This window comes from Oncorhynchus mykiss, chromosome 23, assembly GCF_057628025.1.
Source record: "Oncorhynchus mykiss isolate SJ-2025 chromosome 23, ASM5762802v1, whole genome shotgun sequence".
NCBI lineage: Eukaryota > Metazoa > Chordata > Actinopteri > Salmoniformes > Salmonidae > Oncorhynchus > Oncorhynchus mykiss.
The window spans coordinates 29646708-29663460 of NC_143044.1; the positions used below are offsets into that span (position 1 = coordinate 29646708).

At 42.0% G+C, this 16753-nt stretch overlaps 1 protein-coding gene across 1 annotated transcript in view; it reads left to right on the plus strand.

Moving 5' to 3' along the window:
• The window catches only part of LOC110502713 (CUB and sushi domain-containing protein 1), a 500827-nt gene that overhangs the window by 407223 nt on the left and 76851 nt on the right, over window positions 1-16753 (plus strand). Inside the window, exons 34-37 of the mRNA XM_090217249.1 lie at window positions 628-831; window positions 5572-5696; window positions 6145-6241; window positions 15777-15881. Coding sequence (XP_090073375.1) covers window positions 628-831; window positions 5572-5696; window positions 6145-6241; window positions 15777-15881 — 531 coding nt within the window. The remainder of the gene's footprint in view (window positions 1-627; window positions 832-5571; window positions 5697-6144; window positions 6242-15776; window positions 15882-16753) is intronic.

The window sequence follows — 16753 nt, forward strand, 5'->3', positions numbered from 1 at the left end:
CTGCATCTAGGTACAATAAGCAGACCGGCTCCTTGGGAGCAGAGCGCCCTCACTGGGTTGTATGGAACGAGCATGTCTGTCAGATAAGAGGGGGCAAGGCGATGCAGTGGTACATACTTTTTTTATGTACTGTAGTACAGATTGTACCCAATCATGTTTTGAATATCAGATATACAGTACATCTGGTTTCATTGTCATCTTCCATGCCTTGGTGTTCTAAATGTTCATGATTGAATAACAGTGATAACACATGGTAATGCATTATTAATTAATGCATTAGCCACACATTTTGGGGTGGCAGGTGGCCTAGTTGTTAGACCATTGGACTAGGTTGCAAGATCAAATCCCTGAGCTGACAAGGTAAAAATATGTTGTTCTGCCCCTGAACAAGGCAGTTAACCCACTGTTCCTAGGCTGTCATTGAAAATAAGAATATGTTCTTGACTAACTTGCCTAGTTAAATAAAGGTAAAAAATATATATATGGCTGATGATACATTTGGGTCATTCTAAAATGTCTCATATGTCCATAATGACAAATCATATGTCACTATCACATTGTACTGTAATTTCCCTGTGTTAACACACATCTAGGTGTTAAAAACACTAGGTACTCTTTTCTTTGTAGCTGTTCCTCGCACCAGTAACACGCAGTGCAGCTCTGTCCCAGAGCCACGCTATGGCAGACGGATTGGGTCCGAGTTCTCCGCAGGCTCCGTTGTTCGCTTTGAGTGCAACCCAGGGTATTTGCTACAGGGATCCAAAGCCATCAAATGCAATGCGGTCCCCAACGCGCTAGCCCAGTGGAATGATACTGTGCCCTCTTGTGCTGGTAAGCCTCCTCAAAGCAGTCACATTTGTGGAGATTAATTTAAGGACAATTCCACTACTTTTCAACCTCATATTAATTATCTCCAACACCACGTTTATACGATCTGTGGTTAAAATAGACTTTAACTTTATATATTTATATATTCAATATGCAGTACCAGTCAAATGTTTGTATACACCTATTCATTCAAGGGTTGTTCTTTATTTTGACTATTTTCTACATTGTAGAATAATAGTGAAGACATCACAACTATGAAATAACACATGGAATCATGTAGTAACCAAAAAGTGTTAAACAAATCAAAATATATTTTATATTTGAGATACTTCAAAGTAGCCACCCGTTGCCTTGATGACAGCTTTGCACACACTTGGCATTCTCTCAACCAGCTTCATGAGGTTGTCACCTGGAATGCATTTCAATTAACAGGTGTGCCTTGTTAAAAGTTCATTTGTGGAATTTCTTTCCTTCTTAATGCGTTTGAGCCAATCAGTTGTGTTGATGATTCCATGTGTGTTATTTAATAGTTTTGATGTCTTCACTATTATTCTACAATGAGTATAAATGCGTCATTTTCACATATTTAAAGTCGTTGCCAAAGTTTTGAGAATGACACAAATATTAATTTCCACAAAGTTTGCTGCTTCAGTGTCTTTAGATATTTTTGTCAGATGTTACTATGGAATACTGAAGTATAATTACAAGCATTTCATAAGTGTCAAAGGCTTTTATTGACAATTACATGAAGTTGATGCAAAGAGTCAATATTTGCAGTGTTGACCCTTCTTTTTCAAGACCTCTGCAATCTGCCCTGGCATGCTGTCAATTAACTTCTGGGCTACATCCTGACTGATGGCAGCCCATTCTTGCATAATCAATGCTTGGAGTTTGTCAGAATTTGTGGGTTTTTGTTTGTCCACCCGCCTCTTGAGGATTGACCACAAGTTCTCAATGGGATTAAAGTCGGGGGAGTTTCCTGGTCATGGACCTAAAATATGTATGTTTTGTTCCCCGAGCCACTTAGCCTCTCTAGGGTAGGGGGCAGCATTCTGAATTTTGGATGAAAAGCATGCCCAAATTAAACGGCCTGCTACTCGGGCCCAGAAGATATGTAATGCATATACTGATAGAGTTTGATAGAAAACACTAAAAAGTTTCCAAAACTGTTAAAATGGTGTCTGAGTATAACAAATCTGATTTGGCAGGCAAAAACCTGAGAAAAATCCATTCAAGAAGTTTTTTTTTTTTTTGGGGGGGGGGGGGGGGGGGTTGGTGGTTTTCTATTCAATGCCATTACAGTATCCATTGAATTAGGACTCAATTTGCAGTTCCTATGCCTTCCACTAGATGTCAACAGTCTCTAGAAATTGTTTCAGGTTTGTATTCTTATAAATGAGGGAGTAAGATCAGTCTGAATGAGTGGACGCCGACGTGTCACAGAGCTTTTTCATGCGCAATCCCGAGAGAGTGCATTTCTTGTTTACCTTTTATATTGACGACGTTATTGTCTGGTTGAAATATTATAGATCATTTAGGCTAAAAACAACAAGAGGATTGAATATAAACATCGTTTGACATGTTTCTATGAACTTTACGGATACAATTTTGATTTTTTTGTCTGCCTGTTTTGACTGCGTTTGAGCCTGTGGATTACTGAAGGAAACGCGCGAACAAAACTGAGGTTTTTGGATATAAAGAGACTTTATCGATCAAAAGGAACATTTATTGAGTAAATTAATGTCTTCTGAGTGCCACCGTATGAAGATCATCAAAGGTAAGGGATTAATTTTATCTATATTTCTGAGTTTTGTAACGCTTCTGCTTTGCTGGTTACTGTTTGTAATAATTTGTCAACTGGGCTATGTTCTGGGCTAGGTATGTTCTGGGATAGGTATGCTTTCGCCGAAAATAATTTTATAAATCTGACACTGTGGTTGGATTAACAAGAAGTTAGTCTTTAAACCTATGTAAAATATATTTTGTTTCCTGAATTTTTATAATGAGCGTTTCTGTTTTTGAATTTGGCACTCTGCAATCTCACTGGATGTTGGCCAGATGGGATGCTAGCGTCCCACATACCCTAGAGAGGTTAGTTATCACTTTTGCTTTATGGCAAGGTGCTCCGTCATGCTGGAAAAGGCATTGTTTGTCACCAAACTGTTCCTGGATGGTTGGGAGAAGTTGCTCTCGGAGGATGTGTTGGTTCTAGAGGTCGACCGATTATGATTTTTCAACGATTATTGGAGGACCAAAAAAGCCGATACCGATTAATTGGCCGATTCTTTATTGTATTTGTAATAATGACAATTACAACAATACTGAATGAACACTTATTTTAACTTAATATAATACATCAATAAAATACATTTAGCCTCAAGTAAATAATGAAACATGTTCAATTTGGTTTAAAGAATGCAAAAACAAAGTGTTGGAGAAGAAAGAAAAAGTGCAAATGTGCTATGTAAGAAAGCTACCGTTTCAGTTCCTTGCTCAGAACATGAGAACATATGAAAACTGGTAGTTCCTTTTAACATGTGTCTTCAATATTCCCAGGTAAGAAGTTTTAGGTGGTAGTTATTATAGGAATTATAGGACTATTTCCCTTTATACCATTTGTATTTCATTAACCTTTGACTATTGGATGTTCTTTATAGGCACTTTAGTATTGCCAGTGAAACAGTATATTTTCCGTCCCTCTATTTAGCGCGCACTAACTAGCTAGCCATTTCACTTCGGTTACACCAGCCTCATCTCGGGAGTTGATAGGCTTGAAATCATAAACAGTGCAAAAAGCTGCTGGCAAAATGCACGAAAGTGCTGTTTGAATGAATGTTTACGCGCCTGCTTCTGCCTACCACCGCTCAGTCAGATACTTGTATGCTTGTATGCTCAGTCAGATTATATGCAACACAGGACACGCTAGATAATATCAAGTAATATCATCAACCATGTGTAGTTAACTAGTGATTATGATTGATTGTTTTTTCTAAGATAAGTTTAATGCTATCTAGCAACTTACCTTGGCTTACTGCATTCACATAACAGGCAGTGTCCTTGTGGAGTGCAACGAGAGAGAGAGAGAGGCAGGTCGTTATTGCGTTGGACTAGTTAACTGTAAGTTTGCAAGATTGGATCCCCCGAGCTGACAAGGGGAAAATCTGTCGTTCTGCCCCTGAACAAGGCAGTTAACCCACTGTTCCTAGCCCGTCATTGAAAATAAGAATGTGTTCTTAACTGACTTGCCTAGTTAAATAAAGGTATATAAAAATAAAAATAAATCACTTTTTTTGTTTTTTTTAAATCGGCAAATCGGCACCCAAAAATACCAATTTCCGATTGTTATGAAAACTTGAAATCGGCCCTAATTAATCGGCCATTCCGATTAATCGGTCAACCTCTAGTTGGTACCATTCTTTATTCATGGCTGTGTTTATAGGCAAAATTGTGAGCCCACTCCCTTGGCTGAGAAGCAACCCCACACATGAATGGTCTCAGGATGCTTTACTGTGTTGGCATGACACAGGACTGATGTTAGCGCTCTCCTTGTCTTCTCCGGACAAGCTTTTTTCCGGATGCCCAAAACAATCGTAATGGGGATTCATCAGAGAAAATGACTTTACCCCAGTCCTCAGCAGTCCGATCCCTGTACCTTTAGCAGAATATCAGTCTGTCCCTGATGTTTTTCCTGAAGAGAAGTGGCTTCTTTGCTGCCCTTCTTGACACCAGGCCATCCTCCAAAAGTCTTCGCCTCACTGTGCGTGCAGATGCACTCACACCTGACTGCTGCCATTCCTGAGCAAGCTCTGTACTGGTGGTGCCCCGATCCCGCAGCTGAATCAACTTTAGGAGACGATCCTGGCACTTGCGGAACTTTCTTGGACCACTCTCCTTGAAGTTCTTGATTATCCGATAAATTGTTGATTTAGGTGCAATCTTACTGGCAGCAATATCCTTGCCTGTGAAGCCCTTTTTGTGCAAAGCAATGATGACGGCACCTGTTTCCTTGCAAGTAACCATGGTTGACAGAGGAAGAACAGTGATTCCAAGCACCAACCTCCTTTTGAAGCTTCCAGTCTGTTATTTGAACTCAATCAGCATAACAGAGTGATCTCCAGCCTTGTCCTCGTCAACACTCACACCTGTGTTAACGAGAGAATCACTGACATGATGTCAGCTTGTTCTTTTGTGGCAGGGCTGAAATCCAGTGGAAATGTTTTTGGGGGATTCAGTTCATTTGCATGACAAAGAGGGACTTTGCAATTAACTGCAATTCATCTGATCACTCTTCATAACATTCTGGAGTATATGCAAATTGCCATCATACAAACTGAGGCAGCGACTTTGTGAAAATGTATATTTGTGTCATTCTCAAAACTTTTGGCCACAACTGTAGACTCCAGTATGGGGCTTGAGATTATTAATTACTACAAAACATAGGAATGCACCGTTGTAGACATCAGTATGGTGCTTGAAATAATAATGAATATGAGGTTGAAATGTGGTGGAATTTCTCTTTAAGAACATACAGAATATGTAATAGATATGTAATTATTTTTACATTGGTAAGTTACCATAAACATACTAAGATATTGGTGAGTGAGGTGATTCTTTAGTCACAGTAATGTACTGCATAGAAATTATTCAAATTTACCCTGGTTGTCTTGTCTCACCATGGGTACAGGAACCTGGCATGTGCCCCATTCAGTGTGATTTTAATTTCCCCTCTGTTTCGCTCCCCAGTTCCATGCAGCGGTAATCTGACAGAGAGAAGAGGCACAATCCTCTCCCCGGGATTCCCAGAACCCTATGGGAACAGCTTGAACTGTGTGTGGAAAATCATTGTCACCGAAGGAGCTGGGATTCAGGCAAGTACAAAAGGGTCAGGTTTGAACTCATCAAAAGCAATAAGTTACTCTGACAGAGAGAAGATAGGGAAAATGTATTTTGAGTGACAGGCTGTAGCACATTTTAACCGCCAGTCATCCTACTGAGAAGAAAATAAAATTAGACTGGCTACGTAGGTTTAAATTTGACCTGCTGCCAACAGAAGTAGTTTAAAAGCATACACAAAGACAGCTGCATTCTTATCGCTATTGATCGTGCCACAATGAGAACAACTTTTTTTCTGAAATATTTCTTACAAAGGCACAGTATAAATCCTGGGTTTATGTTTATAATGCTTTAGCCGGAAAGAAAACTTCCTCCCAATAATAAACACCAGTCTCTCAACTAACCATTACAAATGCTTGTCCTTTCAGAGAGAAGGCAGGTACATCATATTTGTCACTCTGTTTATTTAAATTTATTTTGCAGATCCAGGTGATGAGCTTTGCCACCGAGCACAATTGGGATTCCTTGGAAATCTATGATGGACGGGACATGACAGCTCCTAAACTTGGAAGCTTTTCAGGTGGAAATTGGATCACTTAATCACGCATTGAACCGCAAGTTTCCCCTTCATTCAATCTGAGAGATCATATCTGTGTGCAATATAATACTTCTTCCAAATTAGGTTTCATGTGTTCTACAGAATTCTTACAGGCCTTTAATTTTGAAAAATGAAACCCACTCATTTTTATCTTCCGTAGTTCCTCCAGGGGACTGAACATTGATCTGGCTCCAATACTTTTCTGTGCCATCTTTTACACAGCAGACCAATGTCCCCATTTTCACGTTGGATGACTAACAGTATCAGCTCCAGAGACCTTTTGAGATCCAGTTGGCTGTCATCTTGGCCTTCATTGCCTCCCTGTTAATTCTAGTAACAGCATTCCCACAACTTAACAGCTGTGTATGCTATCTAATGAAGATTTTGAATGCTATGGCTGTATTAGGCATGATCAGTGATACATATGGGCCGTATTAAAATAGAAAATAGAGGGCACTTCCCCTGTCTGGCAAATGTTTGTGTTTATCAATCTTGACTAGATCCACTAGTTCATGATTTTCAGTGTGTGTACGTCATTTTAAATGAGTCAGTAAGCTAGGCCAGTTGGGGAAGAAGCTAATGACTGACATCTACATTGGGGACAGTTGGGAACTCGGCAACCCTGAACTCACATGCCTGGTGCACCAGTGGGCAGCGGGTGTCTTGACTTAAGTTTGTCCTCCTTTAGCCTAACCCGATCATGCTAAATGAGAACTGATAGGAGTTAGCACAGTGGGTGTGTTAAACTGTGGGAGATTTCCATGGCAGGTTTAAAGTTCTCAAGCCTTCCTATCTTTGGCCTTTTAGGATGTACTCCTGTGGGTCAAAACTACACACCCTTAGATGTAGATTGTGGATGTGAGAATGAGTGCACAAATATAATAACAATAATAATAAATTAAATATATATACAGTACCAGTCAAAAGTTCGGACACACCTACTCATTCAAGGGTTTTTCTTTATTTTACTATTTTCTACATTGTAGAATATTAGTGAAGACATCAAAACTATGAAATAACACAAGGAGAATCATGTGTAAGCAAAGAAAGTGTTAAAGAAATCAAAATATATTTTATATTTGAGATTCCTCAAAATAGCCACCCTTTGCCTTGATGACAGCTTTGCACACTCTTGGCATTCTCTGAACCAGCTTCACCTGGAATGCTTTTTTCCCCACATACTGTATGCTGAGCACTTGTTGGCTGCATTTCCTTCACTCTGCAGTCCAACTCATCCCAAACCATCTCAATTGAGTTGAGGTCGGGTAATTGTGGAGGCCAGGTCATCTGATGCCACACTCCATCACTCTCCTTCTTGGTCAAATAGCAATTACACAACCTGGAGGGTTGTTGGATTATTGTCCTGTTGAAAAACAAATGATAGTCCCCCTAAGCACAAACCAGATGGGATGGCGTATCTCTGCAGAATGCTGTAGGTAGCCATGCTGGTTAAGTGTGCCTTGAATTTTAAATAAATCACTGAGTGTCACCAGCAAAGCACCCCCACACCATAACAACACAGTTCCAACTGTGTGGGAACCACACATGCGAAGATCATCCGTTCACCTACTCTGTGTCTCAGAAAGACATGGTGGTTGGAACCAAAAATCTAATTTGGACTAATTTCCACCGGTCTAATGTTCATTGCTCGTGTTTCTTGAACTCTGTGAAGCATGTATTTGGGCTGCAATTTCTGAGGCTGGTAACTCTAATGAACTTATTTTCTGCAGCAGATGTAACTCTGGCTCTTCCTTTCCTGTGGCGGTCCTCATGAGAGCCAGTTTCATCATAGCGCTTGATGGTTTTTGCTTGAACATTTCTTGAGATTTTCCGTATTGACTGACCTTTATGTCTTAAAGTAATGATGGACTGTCGTTTCACTATTTATTTGAGCTGTTCTTGCCATAATATGGACTTGGTATTTTACCAAATAGGGATATCTTCTGTATACCACCCCTACCTTATCACAACACAACTGATAGGCTCAAACGCATTAAGGAATGAAATTCCACAAATGAACTTTTAACAAGGCACACCTGTTAATTGAAATGCATTCCAGGTGACTACCTCATGAAGCTGGTTGAGAGAATGCCAAGAGTGTGCAAAGCTGTTATCAAGGCAAATGGTGGCTACTTTGAAGTATCTCAAATATAGAAAATAGTACAAATAAAGAAAGACCCTTGAATGAGTAGGTGTGTCCAAATTTTGGACTGGTATATATATGCCACTTGCACTTGATCCCTCCCTCTAGCACTGACTTTGCTGATAGCTACTTCATTACTATAACTGAGGAAATGTGGTTGTCTTAAAATGAATGCACTAACTGTAAGTTGCTCTGGATAGAGCATCTGCTAACTGTAAATGTAAATGTAAAATGTGCATATCTGTTAGCCTGGTCTCCCCAGCAGGAGAGCAAGAAGGGAGTCTTCTGCAGGGGGAATGGGGGATTAACCTTTTTTGTACCTCCCAAAAGAGATATATGTGGCCATGTCTCAAACAATGCCTTCTACAAGCCTGTAATGAACTCTGCTAGTGTCATGACAACAGGCTTTCCAAAGGTCAGGCAACTATGGATTTCAGTTGCTGGAACAGAGCAAATGGAATGATATCAAACACATGGAAATGATGTGTTTGATGTATTTGATACCATTCTTCCTATTCCACTCCAGCCATTACCATGCGCCCGTCCTCCCAATTTAAGGAGCCACCAACCTCCTGTGATGGAGTTGTGTGTGCTTTAAGGCAAAGTGTTTATGCCCAGATCTCATGCTGAATATATTGGTTCACTTTCCACCACCGAAAAAGGTTGTCTGGCCCATCTTGCGAATGAATAAATAATGATGCCAGAGAGCACCTGGTGACGGTTGCATAAGAATCTGAAGGAAAATAGAATGCTAATTTGGCTCCATTTTGAGCTTGGTTGTCCAGATGGCACAGCCACTGAGTCATCTCTAACACTGGTGAAATATCTCCAAATCAGCAATCAGTGACATTAGGTGGGGATAAGAGAGAGGGGAGGGGTGAAGACCGTATTGTGTGTGATGACACATTAAGATGCACAGTTTCCTCCATCGTTGTGTGGTCTGCCTTTACATCTTTGACACCCTCACCCATTATAATCAGGCTTTTCATTCTACTTTTGGTAACAAATCCATTAGGATAATTCTCTTAATTAAACTGTCAAAAATGCTTTGTGTTCTCTGTCTCCCAGACTATTAACAGTCTGTAAAATGTGCAAATGATGAGGATATGCTGTTGAAAAATTGGTAGGTAAAGATAGGTAAAGATCAAGACAAAGGTGATGATCGTGGACTACAGGAAAAGGAGGGCTGAGCACTCCCCCATTCTCATCGACGGGCTGTAGTGGAGCAGGTTGAGAGCTTCAAGTTCCTTAGTGTCCACATCACCAACAAACTATCAAGGTCCATACACACCAAGACAGTAGTGAAGAGGGCACGACAATGCCTATTCGCCCTCAGGAGACTGAAAAGATTTGGCATGGGTCAATAGATCCTCAAAAAGTTCTACAGCTGCACCATCGAGAGCATCCTGACTGGTTGCATCACCGCCTAGTATAGGAACTGCTCTGCCTCCGACTGCAAGGCGCTACAGAGGGTAGTGCGTACAGCCCAGTACGTCACTGGGACCAAGCTTCCTGCCATCCAGGACCTCTATACTAGGTGGTGTCAGAGGAAGGCCCTAAAAATTGTCAAAGACTCCAGCCACCGTAGTCATAGACTGTTCTCTCTGCTACCGTACGGCTAGCGGTACTGGAGCAACAAGTCTAGGTCCAAAAGGCTTCTTAACAGCTTCTACCCCCAAGCCATGAGACTGCTGAACAGTTAATCAAATGGCAATTATTTGCATTGACCCCCTCCTTTTTCTACGCTGCTTATTATCTATGAATAGTCACTTTACCCCTACCTGCATGCACATCTCAATTACCTCGACTAACCGGTACCCCCTGTATATAGCCTCGTTATTGTTATTTTATTTATTTTTTGTAAATATTTTCTTTAAACTGCATTGTTGGTTAAGGGCTTGTAAGTAAGCATTTCACACTAAGCTCTAATACACCTGTTGTATTCGGCACGTGACAAATACAGTTTGATTTGATTTAAACATGAAATTTGTTGACAAAGTCTCTGTCCAATTACTCTAGCTGCTGTCGTTGCATAGTTTGGTATTCCTAGACTGGAACATGAATAACAGATTGTGGCTTTAATGACTTGCGGTAAATACTTACATTTGAAGTATGATTCATTTGTGATTGATGGAAATATAGGACTCCAAAGTTGCTCATTTACTGTTGCCGTCCCTAGATAGGGACAGTTTGTCTGGATACCTTTCTCATTCTGTGGCTTTGGCATTTATTGATGGTTTTGCTTCATCATGTTTAGAGATGAATGCCCAGTGGTTAATGTTTTTTTAAATTGTACTTCATGATTGGTTTTCCTTGTAAATATTTCAACCAAATGAGCCATAATTACAAAAATAAATTTTCCCATTTTTTCTCAGGGTGTGATTTGGGTGGGCATTCTTTATTTATATGTTTTGGGTTTCTATGTTTTGTCCAGGTATGGTTCTCGCTGTCTATCATTGTCTTTGATTGGGAATCATACTTAGGCAGCCTGTTTTGCCACCTTAGGTTGTGGGATGTTGTTTTTTGTTAGCTCTGCGTAGCCTATGGAACGTGACGTTCGTTGTTCTTTTGTTGTTTTGTTTGGTGTTCAGATTAAATAAAGTACCATGAACACGTACCACGTTGCACCTTGGTCCACTTCTTCCGACGAGCGTTACAGAACATCCCACCACAAACGGACCAAGCAGCGTGGTAAGGAGAACTGGACATGGGAGGACATCCTGGACGGCAAAGGATCCTGGACATGGGAGGAGATGCTGGCCGGAAGGGATCGCCTCTCATGGGAACAGGTGGAAGCAGCTAGGAAGGCGGAGGCAGCTAGGAAGGCGGAGGCAGCTAGAAAAGGGGCCCAGCGTTACGAGGGGACACGGCTAGCACGGAAGCCCGAGAGGCAGCCCCCCCCCCCCAAAAAAAAAATTGGGGGGCACACGGGGAGATTGCCGGAGTCAGGTTATAGCTGAGCCAACTACCTGTGCTTACCATGAGGAGAGAGTGACTAGGCAGGCCCCATGTTATGCGGCTATGTTATCCGGTGAGCTATATTCCCGCTCCCCACGCCGGCCGGGCTAGAGTGGGCATCCAGCCAGGACAGATGGTGCCGTCTCAGCGCATCTAGCCTCCAGTGCGTCTTTTCGGTCCAGGTTATCCTGCGCCGGCTCTGTGCAGTGTGTCTCCGGTGCGTCTCCACAGCCCAATACATCCTGTCCCCGCAGTTGCCGGGCTAGGGTGAACATCCAGCCAGGAGGGGTGGTGCCAGCTCTACGCTCCAGACCTCCAGTGCGCCTCCTCGGCCCAGTATATCCTGCGCCGGCTCTACGCACAGTGTCTCCGGTGCGCTCTCACAGCCCAGTGCGTCCTGTGCCAACGCCCCGCAGTTGCCAGGCTAGGGTGAGCATCCAGCCAGGACGGATTTGGCCAGCTCTGCTCTCCAGACCTCCAGTGCGTCTCCATGGCCCAGTGATGATCCATGGCACGAAGCCTCCAGTGATGATCCATGGCACGAAGCCTCCAGCGATGATCCATGGCACGAAGCCTCCAGTGATGGGTCATGGCACGAAGCCTCCAGCGACGGCCTCCAATCCGGAGCCTCCAGCGACGGCCACCAGTCCGGAGCCTCCAGCGACGAACTCCAGTCCGGAGCCCCCAGCGACGAACTCCAGTCCGGAGCCCCCAGCGACGGTCCCCAGTCCGGGGCCCGCAACGAGGGTCCCCAGTCTGGGGCCGGCAGCGAGGTTTCCCAGGCCGGGGCCTGCGGAGAAGGTCCCAGTCCGAGGTAGGCAACGATGATCCCCGCACCAGAAGCGCCACCTAAGTGGGTTGAGCCAGAGGTGGAGCGGGGTCTACGTCCCGCACCAGAACCTGCCTCCGCAGATAGATGCCCACCCAGACCCTCCCCTATAGGTTCAGGTTTTGCAGCCGGAGTCCGCACCTTTTGGAGTGCGGACTCCGCCCGGACCTTAGAGAGACTTTTTATGTCTCTATTTGGGTTGGTCAGGGTGTGATTTGTGTGGGCATTCTTTATTTCTATGTTTTGTCCAGGTATGGTTCTCAATCAGGGACAGCTGTCTATCGTTGTCTCTGATTGGGAATCATACTTAGGCAGCCTGTTTTGCCACCTTAGGTTGTGGGATGTTGTTTTTTGTTAGCTCTGCGTAGCCTACCGAACGTGACGTTCATTGTTCTTTTGTTGTTTTGTTTGGTGTTCAGATTAAATAAAGTATCATGAACACGCTGCACCTTGGTCCACTTCTTCTGACGAGCGTTACATTGGCTGAAAGTTCACATCAAGAAATTCTTAAATCATAGCACGGTTCTAGACTCCCTAATCACATGCACGTTCTAAATGTGCCAGATTTAATCCCACAAAATACATTTTAAGCTCATATGTGACTTATCTGACAAGCTCTAGAAATGCTGGAGATGCCTGTCCCACTAATATAAATGATGGACCTCTGAATAGCTGGACAGTGGATGAGCTCTACGGAGCTGTCAAACTTAATCCCAAAATTATTAGTCAAGTCATTCAAGCATAAAGAAGAATTTTACAGACCCCAATCATCAGCATAATGGACTATCTTATACCTTCCCGTTCTTCTACTGCCATGCTAACTATGTCAAAGAACTTGTGAGCTGGGGTTTGAACATAATATATAAGCCTGCTAGTGAACTGGTGTATCAACATAATTTGTTACTGTATCTTTAAACTGCCCAGGGGAGTTTCAACATTTCTTTATTAAACTGACCGATGCCGAAGACACCAGACACTGCTATTATAAAGTTTGATACAAGTGATGAATGACACTGCTTCAGGTTATATAACAACATACTCTCTTTTTCAACAGCATGTTTGCTTACACATAGCGAACACTATGTTCTGATTTTTAGCAGCCTGAGCCAAAGGATATCATCCCAAAACAAAGGATACCACTCATTAATTACTCTACCACCTCGATAGCCTCCTGTGAGCTCTGTAGACTTTTTTAAAGGCACCCTTGAGAGGAAGTTGCCGCCCCTATTTCAACATAATTCCTGTCCTAGAGAGGAAATGCTTGTATAGGTTCTACCTCCGAAGAATGACGTATTGCTCCTAATACATATTCACGAATTAGGGATGTAAACATGGTGATATCCATGTGAAGTGGAGAAACAACACTAGGGCACTGACAGTTGTCAGTGTAGCTAGCTAGAATGCTAACCTTATCTAGCTAGCTAACGATAGGTACTGTAACTGCCAAAATAAAGGAAACACCAACATGAAGTGTAATAATAGGGCGTTGGACCACCATGAGCTGCCAGACAACTTCAATGCACATTGGCATAGATTCTACAGGTGTTTGGAACTCTATTGAAAGGATGCGACACCATTTTCCATGAGAAATTCCATCATTTGTTATCAAATCACATGGTTAGCAGATGTTAATGCGAGTGTAGCGAAATGCTTGTGGTATTTTGTTGGTGGTGGTGGAAAACGCTGTCACAGGCCGCTCCAGAATCTCCCATAAGTGTTCAATTGGGTTGAGATCTGGTGTTGGTGACTAAGACACACACACACACACACACACACACACACACACACACACACACACACACACACACACACACACACACACCCTTTAAACCCCCTATGCTTCTTTGAGACCCCTCTTTCAAAGTCAATGAGATCTCTTCTTCTAGCCATGGTAGCCAAAATAATGGGCATTTTTATACATGAACATTATACATGGCATGGTGGGATGTTAATGGCAAAATTAACTCAGGAACCACACTTGTGTGGAAGCACCTTCTTTCAACATACTTTGTATCCCTCATTTACTGAAGTGTTTCCTTTATTTTGGCAGTTACATGTAACCTGTATTTTGCTAACCTTATCTAGCTAGCTAATGTTATCTGTTGTTGCTAGGTTGTTTTTTTTATACACCGTATTTTAAAAAAAACGCCAGCTGGCTAGGCTGGTTCTGGAGCTGGATTTGTCATAAGCATTTTGGGGAAACTTTGCAACAGATGGATAGGGAAACCAATATATTTCACATCTATTGTTATCGCCAAATTTCTTCCAAAAATTGTGGCCACGAATCCACCTTAGAAATAGTTTGAAAGAATGCGATGAAGCTCCGGTAATATGGTTAAGTATTGAACGGTTTGTGATAGAGACATGTGATTTATCACTCCAATGGCGGCGAGCAATACACCACTCCAGCTAACGCTTGGCATTGCGCATGATGATCTTAGGCTTGTGTGTGGCTGCTCGGCCATGGAAACCCATTTCACGAAGCTCCCAATGAACAAGGGGTGTGAATATTTTCTGAAGGCACTGTATATACAGTTTATATTTTGTAATACAAGCGAGCTCAAAAATTAAGGGAAACTTTTAAAATTATCGTTTTCATGTAAAAAAAAAGTGGAGGTGCTATTTTTATATGCTTCATGGCTCAGGAGCCCAAGTGGACATTGAAAGGCTATTTGGCTCAGCTCAATCATGCCTCGTGAAGAGGAAGAACATTGCAGGTGTTTCTGATTAATTAACAATGCCATGCTGGTGGGTGGTAACTTTCAAATAAAACCCAGCCCTGAAACGAAACGTAGTCAGATAAGTATTTGCATGTCATCTCATAGGAAAAGACATTGCATTGACACGGATTTCCATGAATTTTCAACATCATGCTCAAATGTATCATACTTTGACTAAAACAATGACTTATTGACTTAAATCGTTGCGCAACATCATGGGTAAGCTCTGGGCATCGTCGTGGGTGTTTAAATTGTACTTTGCCCCTAACAGTGGTCAGATGGTTGACTGCCCCTTGGAAGCCTTTGCCTTTGCCTGACTAACCGGTGTCTGTATGTAGCCTCGCTACTTTTATATTCTCGCTACTGTATATAGCCTGTCTTTTTACTGTTGTTTTATTTCATTACCGACCTATTGTTCACCTAATACCTTTTTTGCACTATTGGTTAGAGCCTGTAAGTAAGCATTTCACTGTAATATACACTGTTGTATTCGGCGCACGTGACAAATAAACTTTGATTTGATTTGATGAGAGCTCTCCCCTGGGAGATCAGTTCTTGCTGAAGATCAGCGACAAACTTCAATGGCCACTGCCTGTCAGAATTTATCAGCATATTTTGGATTCCTCTTCCTCCCTTTCCCGTTTGTTTCCTTTGGTTGTCTTCCAAAAATGATTGTATTTTATAAATGAGGAAAAAAGTCTATTGAATAGCAAACAGCTGTTCACCTTATTCTGTTTTGGCTATCAATATAAACTGTAATCATTTGACATACCAATCCTCAAGAGAACATCCATATATAATCAGTAGTGCAAATGGACTTCTTTCAACAATGAGATGAAAGTGGATTTCTTCTGTGATGCATTTCAGGTACAACTGCTCCAGCCTTGCTGAATAGTACCTCCAACCAGCTCTACCTTCACTTCCAGAGTGATATCAGTGTTGTTGCCGCTGGATTCCACCTTGAGTACAAAAGTGAGTACAGTGTGTCTCACTGTGAAATGTTAATTATCTCCATACCCTCTGTCACTGTAACGGAAAAAAAGGAATCCACAATATTTCCCCTTTGCAAATTACATTTAGCTTAAACAATCTATCTCTCTCCATCCCCCCTCTCTCTCTCTGTGCATCCTTGTTTATAACAAGGATGTAGTGGGTTTGTAGCAGCATCACCTACAAGTGCAGTTAAAAATATCATGATCAAAAACTCTCAATAGGGCATTTGACTTTTTTATGTCCAGAATTAAGAAGCTCTGGGTGAGGTTTGTGCATTTTAGACATATGTAAAAGCTTAAGAAAAGTTACCAAAGCTGTCATCATAGTTGGCATTCTGTCCATCTGTTTATTAACTCACTACTGTAGCCTACTGAGTAAGACTGATTTGAATACAGTAACCTGTCTAAGGGAAAATGATAGCCTTTAGAAGGTTGTCAGCTTGCCTTTGGATGCCATCCCACTCAACTACTTTCACTCGAACAACAAAAGACCATAGACCAAACAATTGCCCCCTCTTGAATCTCTACTGTGCTGTATAAACCAATGTACTTTAACAGGATCAAATAATACATAATCTACACATACACAGACCCTTGTTGCTAGATGAAGTGCCAACCTTTTTACAATATAAGGACAAGTGCATTACAACCGAAATGTTGTTAACCCAAAAATAAATACAAAGATTACTGGATGATTTCAAATCTGATGTCTCCACCTTTTACCTGCCTCTTAGATTGGTTGGAGCCAGATTTTTACCGCTGCCTCTTAGATCAGTTGGAGACAGATTTTTACCATTGCCTCAGATTAGTTGGAGCCAGATTTATACCACTGCCTCTGAGATCAGTTGGAGA